This window comes from Channa argus, chromosome 20 (genome assembly GCF_033026475.1).
Source record: "Channa argus isolate prfri chromosome 20, Channa argus male v1.0, whole genome shotgun sequence".
NCBI lineage: Eukaryota > Metazoa > Chordata > Actinopteri > Anabantiformes > Channidae > Channa > Channa argus.
This window is the reverse complement of record NC_090216.1, coordinates 3,246,129-3,268,965: the sequence shown is the minus strand read 5'-3', so window position 1 is coordinate 3,268,965 and position 22,837 is coordinate 3,246,129. Positions and strand designations below refer to the sequence as shown.

Below are 22,837 nucleotides of genomic sequence, written 5' to 3'. Positions count from 1 at the left end.
TAGTACTCAGACCATGCAGGCTGACCGGCGATGGCCAAGGTCTCCGAGGGAAGTGAAGGCAGTAAACCAGTTTCTGTTGTATTCACACTTGATGCAGTGAGGTGTATTGGAAACTGTACGACAGCACAGTGGCAGCTTTGACAATCACAGGAAACTCAGCTGATTTTGCATATTGGACAGGGACTGAAACTTTACCTGCTGCTTTCTGAGGTGCTGTTGTGCAGCAAATGGCAACTTTGGGCCCATTTAAAAAAGCTAATAGTGTTGGTCTACAGCAGGAAAATCCTGCTAATTTTGCAGATTTGCTCTTTTTATTATACATGAAACTTTGTCTTCATGACTTCCTCTGTTGGGAAACAGGTGCTGACCCAACAAAAAGAAACAATCTGCTGTATGGTTCAGTCTGCATATTAACTTAAAGAATATTAATGCTCCCCGGTTTTATTTTATGTTTTAAATTGATCATTTCCACTACTTTCAAAGCCTAATGAGGCCATAAAAAGCCAGGTATTCTTATTACAAACCGAATAAGGTTTTAGTTTTAACGTGATTCAAATAGAAATTGAAAATAAAATCAAACTGAACTAAATTCAAACTGGTTTATTGTAAAAAAAAAAAAAAAAATTAAAATAAAATAATACTACTACAAAAGGTGGATTTACTTGAGTGCGATTCTTTCGCAAAAATTCCCTCCGTGATGTTTAAATTAAGTTTTGGTCAAATTACAAGAAATCACTTTTGTTTTCACTGGAGAGAAAACGTGCAAAACCGTGTAAAGCACCAGCAAGACGAAGAAGTGAAAAATCTAGACATAACATTTTAAATAAATCATCCAAAAACTTTTTTTTTTTTTTTTTTACAAGTCAAACGACCTTAAACGCAACATTGTATTTATGTTAAATTATAATCTAATATTCTGAACGCACAGTGTGGAATTTTGGTGCTTGGTCAAAATGACAAACTCTGCTTAAATTAGTAGACTTAGTAGCGATAAATGGTTTTGATTCAGTGTCTGTCTTTAGGTTTCAGGTCGGCATTTTGGTGATCACCAAATATTTAGTGATCGTCTGTAAAAAGCAAAATCATAGGCACAGTTTGTCCCTTTCACTATAACATACACCGAAAATGAAGCCAGTCGGCAGTTTGTGGTGTTTGTTTGACATTTTACAGCAGTTAATATAAATCATTTTAATTTGCCCTTAATTTATTTGATTTGATTTCCCACTAATTACTTTTAAATAACCCTCTCCCGACGTGTGCCCGAGTCATTTCGGCCCTGCTTTGCGGGGCAGCGTGTGTGGTTCTGGCTGAGCTCTCTGACAGGGGGGACGCCTCTCTCATGGCTGGAGCCTATCACGCGCCGCCTTTCTGCACCAGACACTCCTCCAAAATACAGTCCCTCACTAAATGTATATATCATAGGTTAGCATGTGTTCGAGTCACTGCTCGCGAGTCCAGACGTCAAAAAAAAAAAAAAAAAAAAAGACAAGACAAGACAGTCTCCTGCTCGGGTGATTTGAAAAAGTTGGCCGATTAAAAAAGTCCATGGATGGTTTCGTGTAGTGAACTCCGACGCACCGATTCTTAAAGTTCACGGCATGTCAGCGCGCTTTGACTCGTAGGTGAGAATAACAGTCCAAACAGCTGGCTTCTGATTTTGCTTTTTATTGCACGCGCACTTATTCGTCTGGACGCAGAAGGGAGACTTATGAAATTACGCACAGACCGAGAGCGGGGCTGCAAATGGGCGGCATAGGTGGCAATCTCTACCTCAGCATGTTGAATGGGACTGAAACGCAAACTTTCGCAAAGAACCCCGAGCTCAGCAGTCACCTGCACCGCGGCGGCAAGGATCTATCCGAGATTAAAATGGGGATTCAGGAGGCCAGGTCTTACTACCCGGACTCGGTTCCAAGCGGGCAAGAAGCTCTGGCTCTGCAGTACCACCCGGAGCAGGCGGTGGGAGGGTACGGAGCGCAGCCCGGCAGGTTTTACGCGCAGACCCTCGGCAGCTGCCCTTATGGCGGCGTGCGGTCGCCGCCGAGAAGCGGAGCCCCGCAAGGTTACATCCCGACGGTAGGAGACGGGTTTCCTGCAGGCGGTAAAGACGTGTACTCCCCGTCTCCAGAGAATTACCTTGCGAGCTTTCAGCACGGCTACCAGCGGACGTCTCTCTACCCTTTACCTGGGCTACAGGTGTGCGGCAAGACTCAGGCTATCCTCAATAACTACCCGCTGTGGGCCAAGTTTCACAAGTTCCAAACCGAGATGATAATCACCAAACAGGGGAGGTAGGTTCTCTGTTATTTGTCTGCAAAAGTCAAACGCACACGGTCAAAGTTTAGCAAGTAGCGGAGGAGGGAAAATGCAAATTACGCATCACTTTCGTCCTGGTTTTACACCGTTTTATCCTAACGAAGAGCCTCTAGATTCTCTCTCTTTTTTTTTTTTTTTTAAATTGACCCCAAAAGATAATTTCAAGAATTCATTCCCCTTAGAGCCTGGGAGATGCTGTGTTGTGGGGATCACTGATTTCGCTACAGGCACCACTCACACATCACTGGTCAGGTGATGAGGGTGTTTGCACTTTGGCGTATTTAGGTGAGAGAATGGTGAGAATAACCTCTGAACTGCATTTGAACACAATAAAGGCGAATCCGCACGTTGCTATTTTGGGAAACGTGAAGCACAGATGAGGTTTGAAACTGAGCAGAAATATGCACAATGTCCATAAATTAGAAGATAAAGTAGACTTGGGCCCAATGTTTGAATTTTATTTTTTATTATTTAAACCGCACAGGGCTACAGTTTCCCTCCTCCTCTCTCTCTGTGTGTGTGTGTGTGTGTGTGTGTGTGTGTAAACATTTGACGGAATCTAAATTTTGCTATGGGCGAAAGTTTACGAACCAAAGAAGTGATGAAGTGCAGTCAATATCAACTGCAGGCTGAGCTGCTGGAAAACATTTGACTCCTCTGTTGACCTCTGAAGTCACTTCAGCTGAAAAGGGCAAGAATTTAACGTCCCCCCCCCCCCAAAAAAAAAATAATCAATTAATTAGTTAAACTGTAGTCCCTTTGCTTTCTGCAGCTCAGGTAAATTACTTTTTTTTTGCTCTATATTTTACCGGGTTTAATATTGATACACTCAACAAAAGTCATCCAGTGTTCAAATGTTTCTGCTGACAAACAAACCGTCTTCAGAGAGCACAGTGCAAAGGCTTCACAGGTTCGAGCGCAGCACGGAGCTCCTGGCCTGAGAGCGCCGGAGACGGCGCTGCCGGGCTCCTGTGACGGGTCAGCGAGCATCGAGACGCCGTCACGTCGATGGGGGTTAATTCACTAATGCGCGACGCTTGTGTTTGACAGCAGGTTTCAGGCCGTGGCTTTCTCATGGTTCCGCTCTGCGCACAGAAAACAAGTGCGCTGTCACTCAACGGGACACTGCAGCCCCGTTTGTTTATTAGTGAAATTAAAATTCTGATACCATGCACATTTCTAAACGTTTGTGTGTGTGTGTGTGTGTGTGTGAGAGAGAGAGAGTGTGAGTGCGTGCGTATTTTTTATTTCTGTTTATCTCAATCCACCACGGTTATCATGCAGTCTCAGAGTTAGGGCTTAAATTCACCTTCTGCAAGTGAGACTCTTGCAAAACGTTCCACTTTGACCTGCATGTTCCCCTTTGATTTCGAGCTGACTGTTGCTGTCAGAGCTGCTTCGTGTGCAGTTAAATTCCATTTTTAAAGCCACGAAAAGCTCTTTAAAGAATCATGATGGGATGATTTATTAAAACGTCTTATTTCTGTTATTAATTAACACAATCAACGGCTTGATGAGCTCTTTCTGCAATGATTCAATGTTGGCTAAATGGATAATTCAAGAATTCAGGCAAATTTTAATTTGCTTTACTTTCTCCAAGTGCGAGTGTGACACAACCATGTCCTGCCAAACATTAGTCTGTAGAAACGCACACTGGAGTCTGTAGCTGCCATGCAAATCAAATACTCGATGTAATTTTGCATTTGTCTCCATTTGCCCTCAAAGGAAACTCAAGTTCACGCACACTTGTTTGACTTTTCCGCACAAAAGGATAAATGCTGCCCACAATAAAAACTGGATCAGTGAAGCAGGCGCAGAGGTGTTATCCCTCCACATGCAACAATAAGCTAATTTTCATGCTCTGCAAAAAAAAACTAAAAAACAACCACAAACCTCATATTCTAAAAATTTTACATCCTGATGATGGAAATGCCCCCCTCCAAACCCCCCACCCCTTTATCTAGAAGTCAGTCCCTCACATGCAAAATTGCAAGCATCTAGCATACAAAAAAAAAAAAAAAAAAAAAAAAAGATGATGAAACAACAGACTTTCTGAAACATAACAAAAACTTCAGCTAGATTTTGGAAGAGTTGAGGAAAAAAAGTGTGATTTTTTTATTTTCAATATCAGAGGTGATATCCTTCTTAAATTTTCATCTTGGGTTCAAGCTTCCACAATAAATTTCCAGTGTTTTTAGAGAGGGGCCTGGGGGTCTGCAAAGTTAATCAAAACTCTGGTATCTATAGGAGGAAGGGTAAAAAGAAACTGCAGAGAAAAGTAGAGAGAAGGGTCAAACACCACTGAGCCTTTAGATGGCCACGCTGACAAGGTGAGGCATCTTTGAAGTTCAGGAAATAAGTTCTTTTTTTTATTTTTTTTTTTTGGCTGCTTTCTTCAGTCTGCACTAGACGCTGGGTGTACAAGGCTCAGATCTCTCAGAAGTTTTGCTCATGTACCACACCTGGGCTTTGAAATCTACAGACATTTTCATGGCCTGTAGCAAAGGGAGCCGAATTCATCTACACCTCTCATGAGCCAAATTCAGATCACCACACCAGTTGGTGCAGGTCTCGGGCATGTTTGCGTGGTGCGTTTAGGCAAAGTTCATCAAGGTAGGCAAACGAAATCATTAATAAAGAACAGGGGGCTTTGGTCGGGCATAAAAATGGGATTTTTTGAGTTGTAGTAAAACAAAGTGAGTGAGTAAAACTGAAAAGAGAAAGTGAAGCTATTCCCTCATTCATTTGTTTGATTAGTGCGTTAATCCTACACCTGGGCTGGGTTCAGACATGACTCAAGAGGGCTAATTTTCCCTACACCGGTTTCCAGGAAGACCCCGTTGCGTTTAAATGAACAAATTTAACTCGAAACAACTCCAAATCCTTTGTTTTGTGTAACTCAAAACGCATAATTAAACGGTCTAGATGATCAGCTTGAGATGCTGCTGTATCTGAAGCCGCAATTCAAGCTTTCTGAGACCTTCAAAGAGCGTGAAGCGGTCACAAATCATGCCAAAGAGGTTCCACTTGACCATGCACGTGTTCTAGGAAGGAGATAGGACTGACTAAGTTCTTACAAACACCTTTCAGGGAAATAATGCAGGGGTAAAGTTCAGACTCAAAGGAATCATGCTCATCTGCTCGCTCTGCTCCACTGACTCCAACATGTGTCAGTCTGATGTCTGGTAATTTTTCAGAGAGGAAATAATCTCAAGATTTATTAAGCTCTTAGAGCCAAGTATTGCAATATGTAGCTGGAGCTTTGTTGCAAAAAAGCTAAATTAACGTGCAGACGAAGGGAATTTCTGATGAGTGACATCTGATCTTTTATTCTTCTTTTTAAGTATTTTTATAAAATGTGGCAGCTGCTCAGTTAAGAAAAGAATGAAGAAGAAAGAAAAAAAAAAACTCCCTACATTTCTAAACTCATAGAATAATTTATTTGCTTTCCAAATTAGATATGTCATATTTTGGAAATTATCACTACACACCAGCAAGGAAATTAGAGTGGGCGTCTTCTCTGTGGTGCACGGCTACAGAAACTTCAGTACAATGTAGCCCAGTAGTGTCAAGCATGTGGACATAGGTGTCGAAGGGCAAATGCAAAGCGTGACATATTTGTCTGTCACTGCAAGATGCTGTTTTCAGGAATGTTTGGAAGTCTTAAGCACTAATACACCCTCTGTCTCATTCTGTCTGAAAGCAGAAGTGGAACTATTTCAAGGTATTGACGGTGCTTATGACTTGTCACTTCCTGTTCAGCTGTTAATGTGTGCATTTTTCTTTTCTCAGAAACATCTAGTACCAATATTTTTTGATAGCCTACCGAGAGCTTCCTCTTAGTGTGCAATAAGCACGTCTAATAGCAGTTGTCTCTCGATTCAGCTTTCACCGTGTTCACGCAAACCCTGCGCTGACAAGACGCGAGAATAATGTTGCCAGTTCCTTCTTTCATTAATTAGACGCAAAGCATGGCGTGTTTAGATTTTACTTGCTGGCAACAGCCCAACCACAGCAAAACCTGATACGTCTTACTCCTCTGCACCACAGTGCTCCATTATTGTCCAAGAACTACTAATCATGCGAGCGACATGTTCCCACATTCACCTTCCTGCTGCTGGAAATAACCACTAGAGCACCGAATGCACACCGATGCACAGCTGAGAGGAATATCCCCAACTGATTTCCTACTGTTTGAGTAATGTTTGCTAAAGACGTGCAGAGTCCAGCTGTTGACTAGCTGAAACAAACTGCTGCGTACACTGGTTCCGATGGCCTTCGCCCTATGGTTGAGAAACGAGATGTTACATTTGGTCTTTTCGTAGAATTTGTTGACCTTAGCGGCACCACCCATATCCTTTATGAGATATGAAGCGTGAAATCAACTGTATCAGATGGCTCGAGTGGCTGAATTCTTTTGAAATAAGTCAATGCAGAAGCAAGCGCGTGTGTGTTTGTGTGTGTGTGTGTGTGTCTGGCAGCAGCTGTAGACTGGCACGTTTTCGTCACAGCGTACGCACGGTGACAAAAACCGGACCTGAGCTCCTGTCTGGATGAATCAGCTGGTGCACTCATGTAGAAAAGTCCTCTCCCTGGTGAATATCCAGTTCCTCTCCTCCTTCCATCCCCAGGACAAATCCCCCACCTCCTCCTCCTCCTCCTCCTCCTCCTCCTCCTCCACCTCCTCCTCCTCCCTCCCTTCCTTCACCCCACCCTCTGCTCTTTCCTTTTCCCTTCCTCTAACCTACATCCTTCTCCCCTTTCCCCTAGCGGTTTCCCCTCCCACATCTTCTGTCTGCTCCAGTTCAACTCCCTCCCCTTCGTCTCTTCACATCCACCCAGTTTATTTTGATTTTGTTTTTTTGTTTTTTAAATGTCACCACTAGCACTGCTGTCTTTACATTTTTTTCTTGGCCCACCACACTCATGTTTGGCATTTTTCTTGCCATTAGACTACAGTTATGAGTGTTCATGCACATATAAACCTCGATCAGACTGAGGGAGAACGGCGCAGCCGCCGTTCTTGTCAAGTTTCCAATGAGTCAGAGTGGCACGCACACTGGCAGGCTGATCAGGGAGGCTGAGTTGTAGCTGCAGAGCCGTGCATGTCTATGCACATGTGTATCGGCCTCCTGCAACATGCAGCAGACAGTTATATAAAACTAAAGTCATATATGTGTAGACAGAAAGCCTCCACCCCACTGACAATCCTCACATGCTACCATGTGGTATGTTTTTCTGCCTGTCTTGGTGAACTCTGTACAGAAAGCTTAAGTGCCGCCCCCATATGCAAATACCCTCTGTGTTGTGTTTTCTATGGTTTCCCCCTTGCCAAGTTCTGATTTCCTATAAAAGGCTCTAGTAGAGGTGAATTAACAATATCAGTGGCGCAAAAACAAAAAGATACTTACTCATCTACTCTCTGGATTACTCTCACACACTGTAGATGGGCTGCTCCATCGCCGAACAGCCAATTTTCTGTTTTCACTTGTATTAAACACTGCAGTGGAAGAGGAGCCGTTTCACCTGTTCTTTGCCGGCCGCTAAAGGGCTGCAGCCACGATTGTGTTTCACCGAGAACTATGATTGATTGTTAAACTGGACTCGCCTTGTAGCCAGAAAGACCCAACTGGGACCATTCAGGGACGGGTTTTGTCTTACCGCCGAAGGGTAAAAAAAAAGAAGACTTTGCCAATGTGAACACTTCCCAACACAAAATTCAAAACCAGTCTTTAATCGGTGGTTCAAATTGTTTAGCACGGTTTATATGAGTACACGCAGTATATGAGAAGTAATACTGCATTATCAAACCGGCGTAAACTGTACATTTTGGGGGGGGGAGTATTTTTAGGTGCAATTGATCCATCATTGCAGCAGGACCTTGTGTGTGTTCATAGCAATAATGTGTGTCTCAGTTCTGTTTTTTTACACCACATAATACTTGTTAGTCAGATCAATCTATTATTTGTACTTTTGTGTTGTATTTGGTAATAAAAGAAAAAGGAATTCCATCAGTTTGAGTATTTAAGCCAGCCCTACATCACAGCACTAATCCTCTCACTCTGCACTATGCATAATAAGGTGAAACCCTAAAACAAAATAATCGGGAAGAACCCAACAACTCCCCCTTGAAAAAGCGACAGCGGAAAGAAAAATTCCCTTTAACAGAAGAAAACTTCAGCAGAACCAGGCTCAGAGTGGGTGGCAACAAGAGCGACAAGGCGCAGCAGACAAAAACACGGGGCTGGTTAGCAGGGCCTTCGCCTTTGTCTCAACAAAATGTCTCAACTAAGATCATGTGTGAACAAAATTAGGAAACATTTGATCAGAGAATACTCACATTACAGACTCATCAGTCTGCACCAAACTATAACTGGCGGAATAGCATTTGTTCTAAGAATAAACAACAAACTGATTTATTGTAAGCGTGTAACAGTTGATTTACGCCCAAAAACAGCTACAATATCCTGACGAACGCTATGATTGTGAGTCTCATTTCAGCCTCATTTTGTTTGTATTTTATCTGATAAAGTTCACAAGGTGTCCATTTCAATACCGATTCTTCTTCGGAAAAGACAATTGAAGCACTTTTTCTAGTTTTTCACAACTAGAAGAGAAACTGCACATTGCACTGGACGAATGGAAGGATTTGTTCCACCGTCGATCTGTTAGTGTGCGTTTTCTTTTCCAAAATACAAGAAGCCATCTCCCTTGTGTCACTCTTGCTTCTATAAGATGACTCTGTCTTAATCATTTCTACTTGTGAATTTGTAGGAAATATATTCGACAAAATAGAAACTAAAATGAGGCTGAAGTGAGGATCACAATATTGAGCAATAGGAGATCAGTAAAGTTTTCTCTGGGTTGGGTGATGTATTTCTAAGTGGCTTTTGTATGAACACACATGCACACAGGTCACACACACGCATGTTAAATCCTCATCAACAAAGACAGGCCCCTGCAGGTGTCCCACTAGCCTGCTAACAGGAGCCTCGAACACAATCGTCTCTTTACACACCTGACTTGTTTTTAACACCACTAAATGGCCAAAGTGCTTCAGGGAGGAGACTAAATTTAAATGAGATGAATTTCCATCGAGATCAGATAGCAGGGTTTGCAGTTTTCCTATACAGCTCCGCCACGCTGGAGCTGCTTTATCACACTGAATTATCATCACATGTTCAGCCCTTGTTTGGGCCCAAGAGAACAGTCTGTAAGTGTATTTACAGCATCGATCAAATAGACATCAGATCTTATCTGTTCCACCCACAAACAATTTAGAAAAAGAGCAGAGGGTGTTTCTGAAAAGGAAGTTTTTTTTTTGTTTTTTTGTTTTTACGTACAGTCTTTTATTCTCTCTTACAATGACTAATTTAAGACATGCACTTTATAGAACAGTCCAATCAGTTCTGTGCATCTCTTTCAATTCATTTGCTGTGAAAGAAAGCCTCCCCTCATTTAAAGACACACGGACTCATGCTGCAGGAGGTTAAAATTAAGTTAACACTTTCATATCGAAGAAATTCAAAAGGGATGGAGGGAGGTGTTTGCCACTCATCACAAATGCACATAGCCTGAGGTGCTGTTGGTGTGATTTTTTTTTTTTCCCAAATACACTCCAGTGATATCTGTTTATATTGTATTGTATTTTAAGCTTTCATAGCTAGAGTGCAGTGCAAATTCATACATATGTCTATACAGTGCAAGAGTGAATTATATCAGTGGCTCATTTATTGTCCAGACAATGTACAGTACTTTGTTTTCTCATTTAAAGAAATTGTTGTGAAATAGGCTTCACTTTCTTGTCAACAGTTAAATGAGTAAGTTGATAAAAATCTCATATCTGACTAAATACTGTAGCCAGCAGCTTCGCTTAAAGACTGAAAGCCGGGGGAAAGGGCTTGTTTTCCTCTGATCACACAATCTACCACATAACCAGAACTTGTTGTTTTTACTCCTCACTTTTTGCATGAGCCACAAACACTAAGAAATTAAATGGTGTGGTGCCGCTCTGTGGAGTTCATGGTAGCAGATAAGGACGGAAACCTTCGGTCCATAACTGTAATATTTTAATGAATGTCAGCTGCATTGTTTCGTCCCTGGAGGAAAAAGAAAATCCAATGAAAAGCAAAAAGCATTTTATTATATATTCTATTCGAGCAATTTATACATTGACATTCATTTGGAACGTTTATAATTTATTCATATTATTTCATCTCCAGTCATGTGTGTCAAAAAGGGTTAGAGGCGCAACTGGACCCTAAAAAAATATAAGCCAAAAAATAATAATGAATTAATTGGGAAGCATGAGGATAATTTGGGTCTTTTTTGTGTGTGTGGATGAAATCTGCAAGAATGATAATTCCTCCCACTGAGCAGCTTGTGTAGGGATGAATGAATGCTGTACTTTGATCCAGTATCATTACACATCCACCATTAGCACAATGATATTAGCATTTAGCGCAGTATTATAGCTCAAATAGGGAAAAAGGAATCACGAATCAATCGGCAAAGATTTGCAATCCAACCTTTGCTCACGTCAGCACCAAAGCCAGGGAGCTGGTGTCTGGAAATATTCCTAATCATTTGTCTCTAGTCCCTATGCTGAGCTAAGCTGAACGAATGTTTCCTAAAATGCTCCACGTTCTTATATATACACATCATTTTATTTATACATAGTTTTTGTGCAATTAAAAGGTCAAAACAAAGGTCACAAATATGGCTGCCCCAGAGAAATACTATAGGTTGTTTACCATGCTTCTCTTTAAATGTACAGGTGAAACAAAGATGTGCCGTTGTGCCTGTTGTGGTTTGTTTGTGGCTTTGTCTATTTGATGCACATGCCCTTTATTTTTTTTTTTATTTGTTTGTTTAACCCAGCCTCTCCCTCTCCTTCGCTGGCTCATGGTGCCCAGAGACCCTCCGACCACCCGTTTACCCCGTCTCCCTGAAGCCCCCCGCCCCCCCCGATCAACTTAAGCTCAACGTGTAAAGCCCCAGCAATCAGGAGCAGCTTCTGGTGCATCTTTTATTAACAGCAGCATCAAATATTCACCTACACTTGTCGCCCCTGTCAGCCAGCCCCTTCCCCTCCCCTGGATTACTCAGAACTTTCAGCTGGTAGTAAAACAAAGAGATGAGTTGTCGTGAGGTCCAGTCATTTCCCTGCCTTTCCGAGACATGTTGCCTTACATTGCGCTGTTTATTTTAATGGGGTTTTTTTTCTCTTTACTATTACTACATCTATAATGGTCACTGACCTACTGAAATGTGTAGCTGGATAGGGGACAATGGGGGCTCTCTGACAAAGTTGACTGCTGAAGTTCCACTGGTGCGAATTGTCCTTTTATTGCACATAGTTTAGTCGCTGCTTTATATTAGTAATTTGCAAGTAGAATGTAGAAGTATTTCTTTCGTCCTTCAGAAGAAGTGTAGAGCGCATTCACTCCTATTTGTTAATGGTTGTAAATTCTGCTGAAAATTTCCACTGGTCAGAGTTTGAAGAACCTTTGTGTCCAGAGCTGTTCCTCAATAAAACCTTTAGTCCATTTTTTTTTTTAACTATATATATTTGACAGGTAACACAAAATGCAAATGAATCCAAAACATTTTTCAGTGATGTACATTTTAGCCAACTCGCTAAGGCTTTGTTCATAACAAATGTTTCATCATTCTGAATATTTTGATGAAGTTGAGGTAAAATTCAGGTTAGTAATCGACATGTGTGCTGTGCTGTGAACAATGTATTCACAAACTGACGCACATGCACAAATGTGACTGAAACATGAGCAACATCAACAGTAGCTTAATATATGCAACAAGATGATGCATTTCCCCTCAATAACTGCCAAGTTATGATACGTTCCCTCCACTTTGAACAGGAGCTTCTCCATCAATGTCCAGTAGATCTGTAACTTCCTAAATAAACATTTAACTCTTCTTCATTTAGGAGGATGTTCCCATTTCTGAGCTTCAACATCAGTGTTCTGGAGCCGTCCACCCACTATAACGTCTACGTCGACGTGATTCTGGCCGATCAGCACCACTGGAGGTACCAAGGCGGCAAGTGGGTCCAGTGTGGGAAAGCCGAGGGTAACATGCCAGGTACATTTTCTTTAATATGGCACTTTTCTCTGTGACCACGAGTTACACTAAAATTCTCTAACAGTGACAGACTCTTAGTTTTGTGAGGAGAAAAAAGCTAAAGTAAGCTGTATTAAATTCACCAACAGCTGAAGAAGCGATAACCTGAGCGTGCACAGAATGCTACTGCTTGGAGACACCAACATCTTGATCTAATACAGAGTGGTGCACACACCTAACCTCAGAAGCTTTTCTGGGTTCATCCTCATTTTTCTTATGCCAGGAAGCAAATTCTGCCACAAACGCACATGAGCCAAGACTGGCTGATGAGTTTAAATCGTGGTCAGTCAGTGAGCCGGGTCTTCAGCTCAGCGCATGCAGATCATGAGGAAGTGGTTTATTTAGCAATATGGTAGCAAACCTACATGCACACAGTAGGGAAACCGAGATGTGCATCACGACAAACAAGTAATCTGAGAGGGGTTTTGTGGACATTTAATATTAGTTTTTGCTCTTTCGGCAGAGACGAACTATATCTATAGATTGTTTTTGTTTCTATTTTACTTTCATATAAATAATATATTAAGATAAGTGGTTTATCTGTTCTCTCTGGTGTAGCTCAGTATGCATCCACCAATACCATTTTAATGAGTATTTCCCTGGATCCAACAAGTCCTCTGTCCAGTAACAGCAGAATATTTCTGATTTGCAAGATGAGTTTCTTCAAGACTTCACCAATTTTCAACTTGCTTTCTATGGCTTTAGTTCAGGTTGTAAATGTACGTTAATGCTTTTATCCTCCCGCTTCCTTCCCTATATTAAAATGTTTACCTGCTTCTAGCTGAAACACTTTTCATCATTAGGAGTTCAGATGATGTCCTCTGGCTATTATTACAAATGCAACAAGAGCTGAGGGTTCCTCCAAGTGATGTCATCCGAAGGCGTTTTTCAGCTAGAAACAGAGAGATATTTTAATACAGGGAAGTCAGAGGGAAGCTAAAGGTATTTATGTTCATGTACCAACACTAGAATCAAACGAAGCAAGTTCAAAATTGGTGAAGGCCTTTAAGAATTACATTAAATAAACCATTTTAGACTCATTTGTGTCTGAAAAATGCTAAGCGAAGGGCAGTTTCTTGATGGCGTTTCCAGGTGTTCTTCAGCCTGAACAATCTTGTACTAGGTTCATAGAAACATTTCCAACAGACAGTTGGAACCCAGGAGTCTAAAAAGAAGTACCAAACCCTTTCAGCTAAACAATTTTTGTTGGGGTGGCCAGACTGGGGCAGCCGCTCAAAACAGAGGGGCCAATTTGGAAAATTATGCTTTTAAGCTGTTTTTGGAAATAATAAACTCTATTTAAATAAGCCAATAGCTTGTTCGTAAAGTGTTCAGTGTCAGAAATTTCAAATGTGTAACTTATCCACCATTTTTAACTCTGAGTAGTCATTAAAAAAAAAAATGTAAAAAAAAACAGTTGGGTGGAGGTAAAAATCCATCATGCAGGGATATACTGCCTGGCTGATCTACTGCAGAATTCTATAAAATATATAAAACCAACTGAAATGTACATAATAATTAAATTTCAGATTTGCTAAGTTGTCCTGGTGCTAAAAAGTTCTACAGCAGTTATCTACAATCGTAAGGGTTGAGAACTCACATTGAGACATATTGACCAAAACAAAGAAAGATGCACTTACAGGACAGAAGGCAGGACCAGCAACAAAACTGGTAACGAGGAGGGCGACACACAGTCCCCAGCAAACATGAAGAGCTCGACTCTTCTAGCAGGCAGGAATTTAAACCGTGAGCTGCTGAGGAAACAGGAAATGGCTGAGGTGGAAGTCAGGTGACTGGGAATGGAGGCAAAGTCCAGGGACATCTAGTGGCCGGGTGGCACTTGAATGGCAGTTCGTGACACCCACAGTGGCCTGGGGAAGTGAGGATGTGGGTGAAAGCAGAGACAGAACAGGCACAATATACAACGGCTGAAACAGCAAGTAAATGATTACATCACCCTCACGTGCAACTGTATGTCAGCCATCATTCTTCGAACGTTTACTGTAAATCAGGCCATTCTTTTAAAGTCTTGTACCCATCAGGCCATGGTTACTACCACCACTTCATGGTTGAGTGAAAACCACATGCAGCGTCTCCTCTTTTCACACACGGGAAATGGGCATTCCACACAGTGTTCTTGATTAAACATGTTTCCTGTGCAGCTATTCGCACGAAAAGAAGGGGAGACTTTGGTATTAAAGCAACGGGGCGGCACAACCGAAGACATCAAAGCGATATGGGGTGCAGCAGTAGCAGCGTCCTGGACTTACAGTCCCCCTCTTCTTCCAAAAAAAAGTCTGTGAGGTCCCTACAGAATCAGTCTCTGTCATCATGCTGACCCCACGAAATGCATCTGACCAGCAGTACAAACACACAGTGCTATTTGCATATGATGTGCAGGGGAATGGAGGATATAACATAGTAGTAACCGGAGAGCTCTGAACAGTGAGTGGCTCAGGTTGTGCAGACAGTCACAGATAGTGCCATAAATAAAGGCATCATTCAGGTTGGGGTAAAAAAAAATATCTCACAAATGCAATAATTATAAATATACTGTAGCTCACATTTCCTCCACAGCTCGTGAACCAGCGTGAGATCTTCTTAGTCACCAAAATGCAGCTTCCTTCGTGCCTTTTCCCCGACTAAACTGTGAAATTTCACTCTTCATTTCAGTCTCTCATTTCTCGTTTATCTGCGACGCCGTGCTAAAGTTCAGGGATGGAAATATTTGATGCTTTCGCCCTTTGCAAGAGGCGAGAATTAAGTTCTTATCATCTGTTTCCATCCTTGTTTGGTACTCCCTGCCTTCACATCCTCCATGTAATCATTATTTCTTTCTCTTCACACCTCAGACAAAAAAAAAAAGCTTAACGATAGCAAGTTAACCAAAACGACTTTTTGTATGTGATTGATGATAGACAAACCACAATTATATAAATGAGAGGAACTGCAAGGTGTTGTCACACATGCACCAGGTGTTGTGGAAAGGTGACTACAGTTGTGGAAACTGTGGTGAAACAGCTTCACTCAATTAGATTTAATAGTGCACTTATGTGGTGTGCACATATAAGGTTAGCAGGTCACTGTGGTAACACTGTGAAAAATCATGGCGCTGAGATTGTATCCTGCCATAAGAATAAAACATCAAACCGAAAAAGAAAGGGCAAACACATAAAATGGTTTAGGCAGAGCCTGATGGAAAACAAGTCATGTGACAACGCTGCTATTTGAATTTAAAAGTGTGATGGCAATAAGAATGTGTGCTGGTGCCTTGGGAGACATAACAGACGTCATGCTTTGTTGTTATGCCTACAGGTAACAGGATGTACATGCACCCCGACTCCCCCAACACCGGCGCTCACTGGATGAGACAAGAGGTGTCGTTTAGCAAGCTCAAGCTCACCAACAACAAGGGCAGCACCAATAATGTGTCCCAGGTAGTTTTTCTTTTTCTTTACCTTATATAATACACGCTGATTCCATGAAGAACCTGCCAACGACTTTATATGAATATTTTGCTGTGTTACACAAATAAATATTTTTACATATATTTTATTTTACGGCGACAATACAACTAAACATTGTTACAACAAAGCAACTGATGTATAGAGCTCATAGCCAAAGCTACTTCGCAGCCCCTGTCCTTGGTTAGACTTTTAGAGAAAAACCAATAACAAACAACACATCATCTACATAGATTTACAGGTTTTTCTGTTGTCGTCCCCATCAGCCGTGACATGGCAACTATTTGCATATGCAACTCCACACAGAAATATATAATAGAATTACAACCCCAATTCCAAAACGTAGGGAAGGTTTGAAAACGCAAATAAAAGCAGAATGCAATGATCAACCCATATTTTATTCACAATAGAACAACATTTCAGATGTTGAAACTGAGTAATTTTACCATTTCCTGGAAAACAGGAGAATTTGACAACTAATCAGGTTAATTGGCAACAGGAGCATTTCAGAGAGGCAGAGCCTCTCAAATGTAAAGACGGGCAGAGGTTCACCAATCTGTGCCAAAACATTGTGGAAAAGGTTCAGGAAATATCACAGTCCACAAATGTAAGTTAAAGCTGTATCATGCAAAGAAGCAGCCATTTGTGAACACGATCCGTGTTCTCTGGGCCAAAGCTCATTTAAAATGAAATTGAAATTGCTCATTTACATTACAAACTCTTTTTGGAAACCATGGATCCCCTGTTCTATAGACTAAAGAGGAGAGAGAACATCCAGCTTGTTATCAGCAGACAGTTCTACAGCCTGCATCTCTGATGGTGTGGGTGTGTATTAGTGCCTATGATGTGGGCAGTTTACACACTGAACAGGCTCCATCAATGCTGAAAAGGACATTGAGGTTTTAGAGCAACATATGCTCCCATCCAGGCAACGTCTCTGTCGGGGAAGACCCTGCTTATTTCAGCAAGACAATGCTAAACCACACGCTGCATCCATCACAACAGCATGACTTTGCAGGAGAAGAGTCCAGGTGCTGAACTGGCCTGTCTGTAGTCCAGAACCGTCACCAATAGAAAACATTTGGCATCATAAAACCAAAAAAATCCGGTAACAAAGGCCCACGACAGTTGGAGCAGCTAGAATCCTGCATCACACAACAGTGGGACAACATTTGTCTCCTAAAAGTCCAGCAACTGGTCTCCTCACTTCCCAGACATTTATATATTAAATCTTGTCAGTTTTCAAAATATGGATTCTTGAGATTTGCAAAATATTGCATTCGGTTTTTATTCATAATTTTTGGGTTACGCTTTTTTGGATAACTTCGCCGGTATGAATCCAGAGAACCAAGCAGAACTGTTCAGCATTCACATCACTGCTGCTGTTTGACCAGCTCTGTGATGAGAAAGATGCCTGAGCCAGAGTAACTGTGCACCTTCAAACTCTACAGTTCTCACTTCCTGCCCCTCTGGTGTTCACACCTTCATTTTCATGTTTTTGCATCAGTTGCGTGACTACATCAGGGGCGTACAGTTTTTTTTTTTTATGAATGCATCCTGCCTTTCTTCTCCTGTGCAGATGATTGTGCTCCAGTCGCTCCACAAGTACCAGCCCCGTCTTCACATCGTGGAGGTGAAGGAGGACGGCACGGAGGATCCCTACATCTCATCCAAAGCTCAGACTTTCATCTTCCCGGAGACTCAGTTCATCGCTGTCACTGCTTATCAAAACGCAGACGTGAGTGGCAGTTATACATTACTCACTTAGTCATCACAGCACCATCTTAATTAGCGACATGTTTCAGATAGAAGCCGTGGTTTTCTGCATGCATGCATCATAAATCCACATACACTAACGCCCATTCCTGCGACCCACTTAAAGGGTTTGCATGTGTAAATATACAGTGGCCGAGGTCGACTCAGCGTCGCCTCGGCCGAGCTGAGAACTGCAGCTCGCTGCTCTCCACTTCTTGCTGTATACAGTATATCCTCAGCAGCTGTTCAAATTCATTGTGTCAGGGCCACCGAGGTCTCGCCCGTTTACATGATGATCATTCTATCAGCACATGCTGCATGTGCGACGTGCCCACTCTCTGGTTCTAACAAAGAACCCTTTCCAACAACAACAACAAGAAACTGACGTTATTCTCATTAATTATTAGTCAGTAACCTCCTCTCTCTCTCTCTCTCTTTCACTCCTTCCCTTTTTCCTATGCCCACATTCTCTCATTGCCCTCCTACTATTCCCTCCACAGATCACTCAGCTGAAAATAGACCATAACCCCTTCGCAAAAGGTTTCCGAGACAATTACGACACGTAAGTAATCCATTTCAAAAAGGCAGCGTTTGTACAGAGCTGCATTACAACGTCTTCTTTCAGAGGACGTATTGTTATGTGAACCTTGCATCTACTCAACATAAACAGTGAGTGCATCACAGCAGCTATTTATATGTCCTGAGTGTTCGTATCACCCTGGAATAGATGCACTTACTGCTTAAGCAAGCTGCAGTCAAAGGGTGTGAGGGACTGTGAGATGTTTGATAGATAGTTTGAGGTTTGGGCAGGAAATAACACCTTTTTTTCCTCTTCTTCTCACACTCTCTTTTCTTCCCCTCCTCCCCCCTGCCTAGGCTGTACGCTCCTCCTGACTCTGATCGCCTCACCCCCTCCCCTACAGAGAGCCAGCAGCTGCTGCCAGGGGGCTGCTACCCCCAGGGCTACCTCTCTGAGCAGTACATGAGCCCCCTGCCACAGACCCGCTTCTACAGCCGCGAGCCTCTCGGTATGGGCCAGCAGCACAAGGATCCATCCTCCAGCCCCGGCCCTCACAGCCGCTGGTACCTGCCACCTCAGCAGGGTGTGGCCCCCAGTCGGCTTGACTTCACTTCCTCCTATGAGGGGGACTTCTCAGGAAACAGTTTCTACAAGCCCTTCCCCTTGCAGACATCCGCTCACCATCCCCTCAGCTACTACCCCGACCATCCTTTTGCATCTGGTAGCATGTCTGTGTCAGGAGCCACCTCAGCAGGCTGGAGCACCAGCAGGCCGACGCCTCAGTACCTCAGCCACCCGAGTAAACCCAGCCCCAGCCTGGGCTGGTTTAGACCCATGTCATCCTCTTCCTCTTCCTCATCTTCTTCTACGTCGCCCGGCAACGCCAGGCTGCATCCTCCCTCGCTCCTCGAGACGCTGCAGCCCTCCCTGCTGCAGGACAAACCCAAAGACACTGTGGCACCAGTGGGCGAGGACACCTGGCTCGAACCTCCCTCTGTGAAATCCGCAGACTCCGCAGACTCAGGCCTGTTTGAGGGCAGTGTGGGGGACAACAAGAAGAGGAAGGTGTCACCTTACACGTCCAGCAACGAAAACTCCCCACCTACACGCAGCGGGGACGTGTGTGAGAAAGACAGCAACAGTGATGCAGACTACTATGGCTATTACACCCACTGAGGGCTTCACAACCTCAAGGAGACATACTGGTTTGTCGGGTTCAGGTGCTGCAAAACAATTAACAGAACCGCACACAATAACAGAGCACGCAACCTCATCTGCTCTCACACACTGTGACCAGTGTCTTCTATAAAGTCCCTTTGCAAGGTGTGAAACGATGAGGAACTTTCAAGGTTCCTTTCAAAGTTGAAGGTGATTGGGATGTTGCCCTAGAGTCACAAAAACAGACCTGTGACTTTAGTCGTTGAAACATCAAGGCATTTGAAAAAAAAAAAAAACGATCTGCATATCTCCTTGCTGGCAGACGCCTGCAGGGATTGTCTGTTCTTTCTGCATCAAACAGTCTCTTGTCCCCTCTTTTACTCCGTATTGTGTCTGCCCGTCTCTTCCTCCTCACTCTCAGCCATTCACACATACGCTTGTGTTCATTTCCCCCTGATCACTGTGAGCAGAAATTGCATTACATTTGTTTGGTGCAGCTCCCACTAGTGGCAGTGCAGAGGCCCGAGTGTCTGAGTGAGCCTCACAAAAAAGTCAGGAGGTTAGCAAGCACATGTTGTCAAGTGAGACTGCTAATCTGTCCCAACCCGAGGACGAGCACTTGTGTGTTGTTTTGTGAGCGTGTGTGTACGCGTGTGTGTGTTAATGTAAAAACAAATGGGGAACCGCACCAGAACTAACTCTGCACAAGCAGCAGAAAACATATCTCACAGGTGTAAAGGATTTTTTTTTATTGCAAATAACAGCTGTATAAAGTAAATCCAGTCTGGGATTATGGTTTACAATGGTGGCTGCACACTGCCCATGTACAGAGTCCAAAGCGGTCAAATCTTTGTGTGTTTGCACTGTAATGTGAGCAAATCGTAGCACTGTCCTGCGCCAAAATGGTGCTTCATATGATTCATATCCATTCATAACATCACATTTGAGAAGGTGGTTTTGCATAAAAAAGAATCCAAGTGTTTCAGCTGCTACAATCTGGTGTCTAATCAAATCGCTGGTAAAGACTAATAGTGGTAGAGAAAAAACATCTGAAGACGACAGGTTGTCATGTCGTCCGGTCTCAGCCAGGAGTCCAACGTGTCTCCGTTGGTTTCATAGACACGCAGGGGTCTCACCAATTGGTCAGTCTGGTTCAGTGACGTCTGGTTGGCTTAAATTACACTAGGGCTTTCTTAATTTTCCGTCTGATTTGCTGTGACAGTGCAGATTTGCCCCACAGAGTGGGAGCCGTGTTTCAAGTGGGTCATTCAGAATGGCAACATACACCTGTACAGTAGGTAAACAGAGAAGGCACTGTCACCCCCTGAGCACAATAAACAGGAAGGAGAGAGCGACCAGGCAGACACCCTGAATTTCCCCCCTGGTCCTCGCTTGACACTGGTTGACAGAGGCCCGGCTTCGAGGCTGGTGACAGAAATGAAGAGTGAGGCTGCAGTCAGCGCTGATCAGAGATCTGCTCCTCAATTCTTAGCAGGTGTGCTAATGGCCTCAGACAACACTGGGGGCCGACGGGCAGTCTCCCACTCCCTGCAGGAGCAGCAGGGTCACATAGGTGTTTTGTGGGGGAGAGATGACACGACTGGATTCAAATGTAAAAAAAGCATGAAAGGAACTGCTTCAAACACTCTTCCGTTTGGCTGGCAGATTTACTTACCTTTGGGCAGATCCAGGCTAGCAGTTTCCCTCCGTTTCCAGTCTTTATGCTAAGCTAAGCTAACCGTCTCCACCCTGTAGCTTCATATTTTAGTGCAGAGACATGATCTCCTCATTTATCACTCAACAATATAGTGAATAAGCAAATTACCAAGTGTATGCTGTATTTATTGGCATATATAGATTTCTAATATCAAGGCTACTTCCCCAGTTGCATTATGAGGATTTTATTATGTTGCCGCTTTCTTTTATTAATCAACATTTTTGGTCGTAACACTGGAGCTTCATACAAACATGGTGCACGTAGGTGTAATGTCTCTCTTCTGCAGTGCAGTACTTCATGATTTTCATGCAAAATGGATATGACCCGATAATTTAAATGATCATGTCAACTGGCAATCATGATTTTATAATGGGTATCATTTTTAAGATCGACTAGTAGTAAAAAATGTTGTTTGTGTAAAATGTCAACGTATTCGTTCTTGTTTCAAGTGCAATTAAAAGACGACAAGTTCACCATGGCATCGACACGCAATGAGCACTGGACGGCACGGGACGTCGGCCGTTTTATTTTAAGTGGTGTGGTATGTCATCGCATGTGGTACTTTCAGTGCAGAAAATCAAAAGCTTTTAGACACCTCAGGAACGACCCCTGCTGGATGCATCAGCTGCCAGAACCAACTCCAGCCAATAAGCCCAAATCATCCCCATAATGTTAATCCTCCAGTACTATGTACCTCAGTTTCCCATGAGTACGTTTCCCTTTAACACACTTTTTCCTCAGTAAAGGAGTGAAACTGTGTGCAGGGACTGTATTTCTAGAGAATTCACTGGAATATATAGAAATAGAGGCGAGGAGAAGGGAGATCAGGCAGGTTAACAAGCATGTTATTTTCTGTGTGTGATCCAGTTGCACTGACTATGTGAAGGGAGCCATAATCCTGCTTTGTAGAGCTTATAAATTGCAATGCAGAAACAATTTATGAGGGGGCGAGTATTATTTATTAAAGTATGCTTAATTGTTTAATGTATAGTTGTTTTTTTAATTGAAGATAATAAAGCTTACACAAAATGGTTTGGTGTTATTCGTCTTTAATGTGGGTAGAAAGACACTGATTTTGAAGTTTTATTTTTCCGGATAATGAAAGTTGTTATGAAAAATGTTACTATACACTGTTATAGCACAATGAGATTTGCTTCAAATTTAAATTAAATCTATTATTATTATTAGTTACTATAAACTCACTTAAACATAAAAATACAATTTACATTTCACTAAAATTATACATATATATATATATATATATATATATATATATATATATATATATATATATATATATATATATATATATATATATATATATATATATATTTGTGAGTTTTGTTAATGTGATTTTCTGTTGACGTGAGTTTGTTCATTTCAATATAATTTTACTTTAAATTTTAGTCCAATTTAAATTTTCCATGAGCTGTTTGTTCTGACTTGAATGATTAAATGATGGAAGCTTGCTGTTTCTTTTTATATTATTCAAAAACCACAAAAACTATGAAGAAAATTAGTATGTACTGTGCAAGTTTTTTTAAAAAGGGAACTACTAACTTATAAGCACAAGGAACCCAAATATATCTTGGCCAAATATATAATGACATAAAACATTTGATTAAACTTAATATATGAAGTTTGTTGAACTTGTTTTCTCACGGTCAGTTAATTTAAGTCAAAAACAATAAACAGTTCAAACTATGTAACTCATACTTTTAGGGCTACAGGAAACTCAGTTTCCAAAATTTAAATGATTGACAG

General features: G+C 42.2%; 1 protein-coding gene across 1 annotated transcript; it reads left to right on the top strand.

The window, feature by feature from the left end:
* Window positions 1-1,432: 1,432 nt before the first annotated feature.
* tbx21 (T-box transcription factor 21) lies at window positions 1,433-22,104 on the top strand. The gene is made up of 6 exons (XM_067487297.1): window positions 1,433-2,291; window positions 12,266-12,420; window positions 15,775-15,896; window positions 17,503-17,661; window positions 18,179-18,240; window positions 18,555-22,104. Exons 1-6 carry the CDS (start codon window positions 1,744-1,746, stop codon window positions 19,372-19,374), a joined length of 1,866 nt encoding a protein of 621 aa, XP_067343398.1. The 5' UTR covers window positions 1,433-1,743; the 3' UTR covers window positions 19,375-22,104.
* The last annotated feature ends 733 nt before the right edge of the window (window positions 22,105-22,837 follow it).

Excerpts from the sequence above, each read along its gene's own strand:
- tbx21 (XM_067487297.1), top strand. The coding sequence starts at position 1,744 with ATGGGCGGCATAGGTGGCAATCTCTACCTCAGCATGTTGAATGGGACT. Across the intron at positions 2,292-12,265 it reads ATAATCACCAAACAGGGGAG|GAGGATGTTCCCATTTCTGA; the intron begins GTAGGTTCTCTG and ends TTCTTCATTTAG. Across the intron at positions 12,421-15,774 it reads AGCCGAGGGTAACATGCCAG|GTAACAGGATGTACATGCAC; the intron begins GTACATTTTCTT and ends TTATGCCTACAG.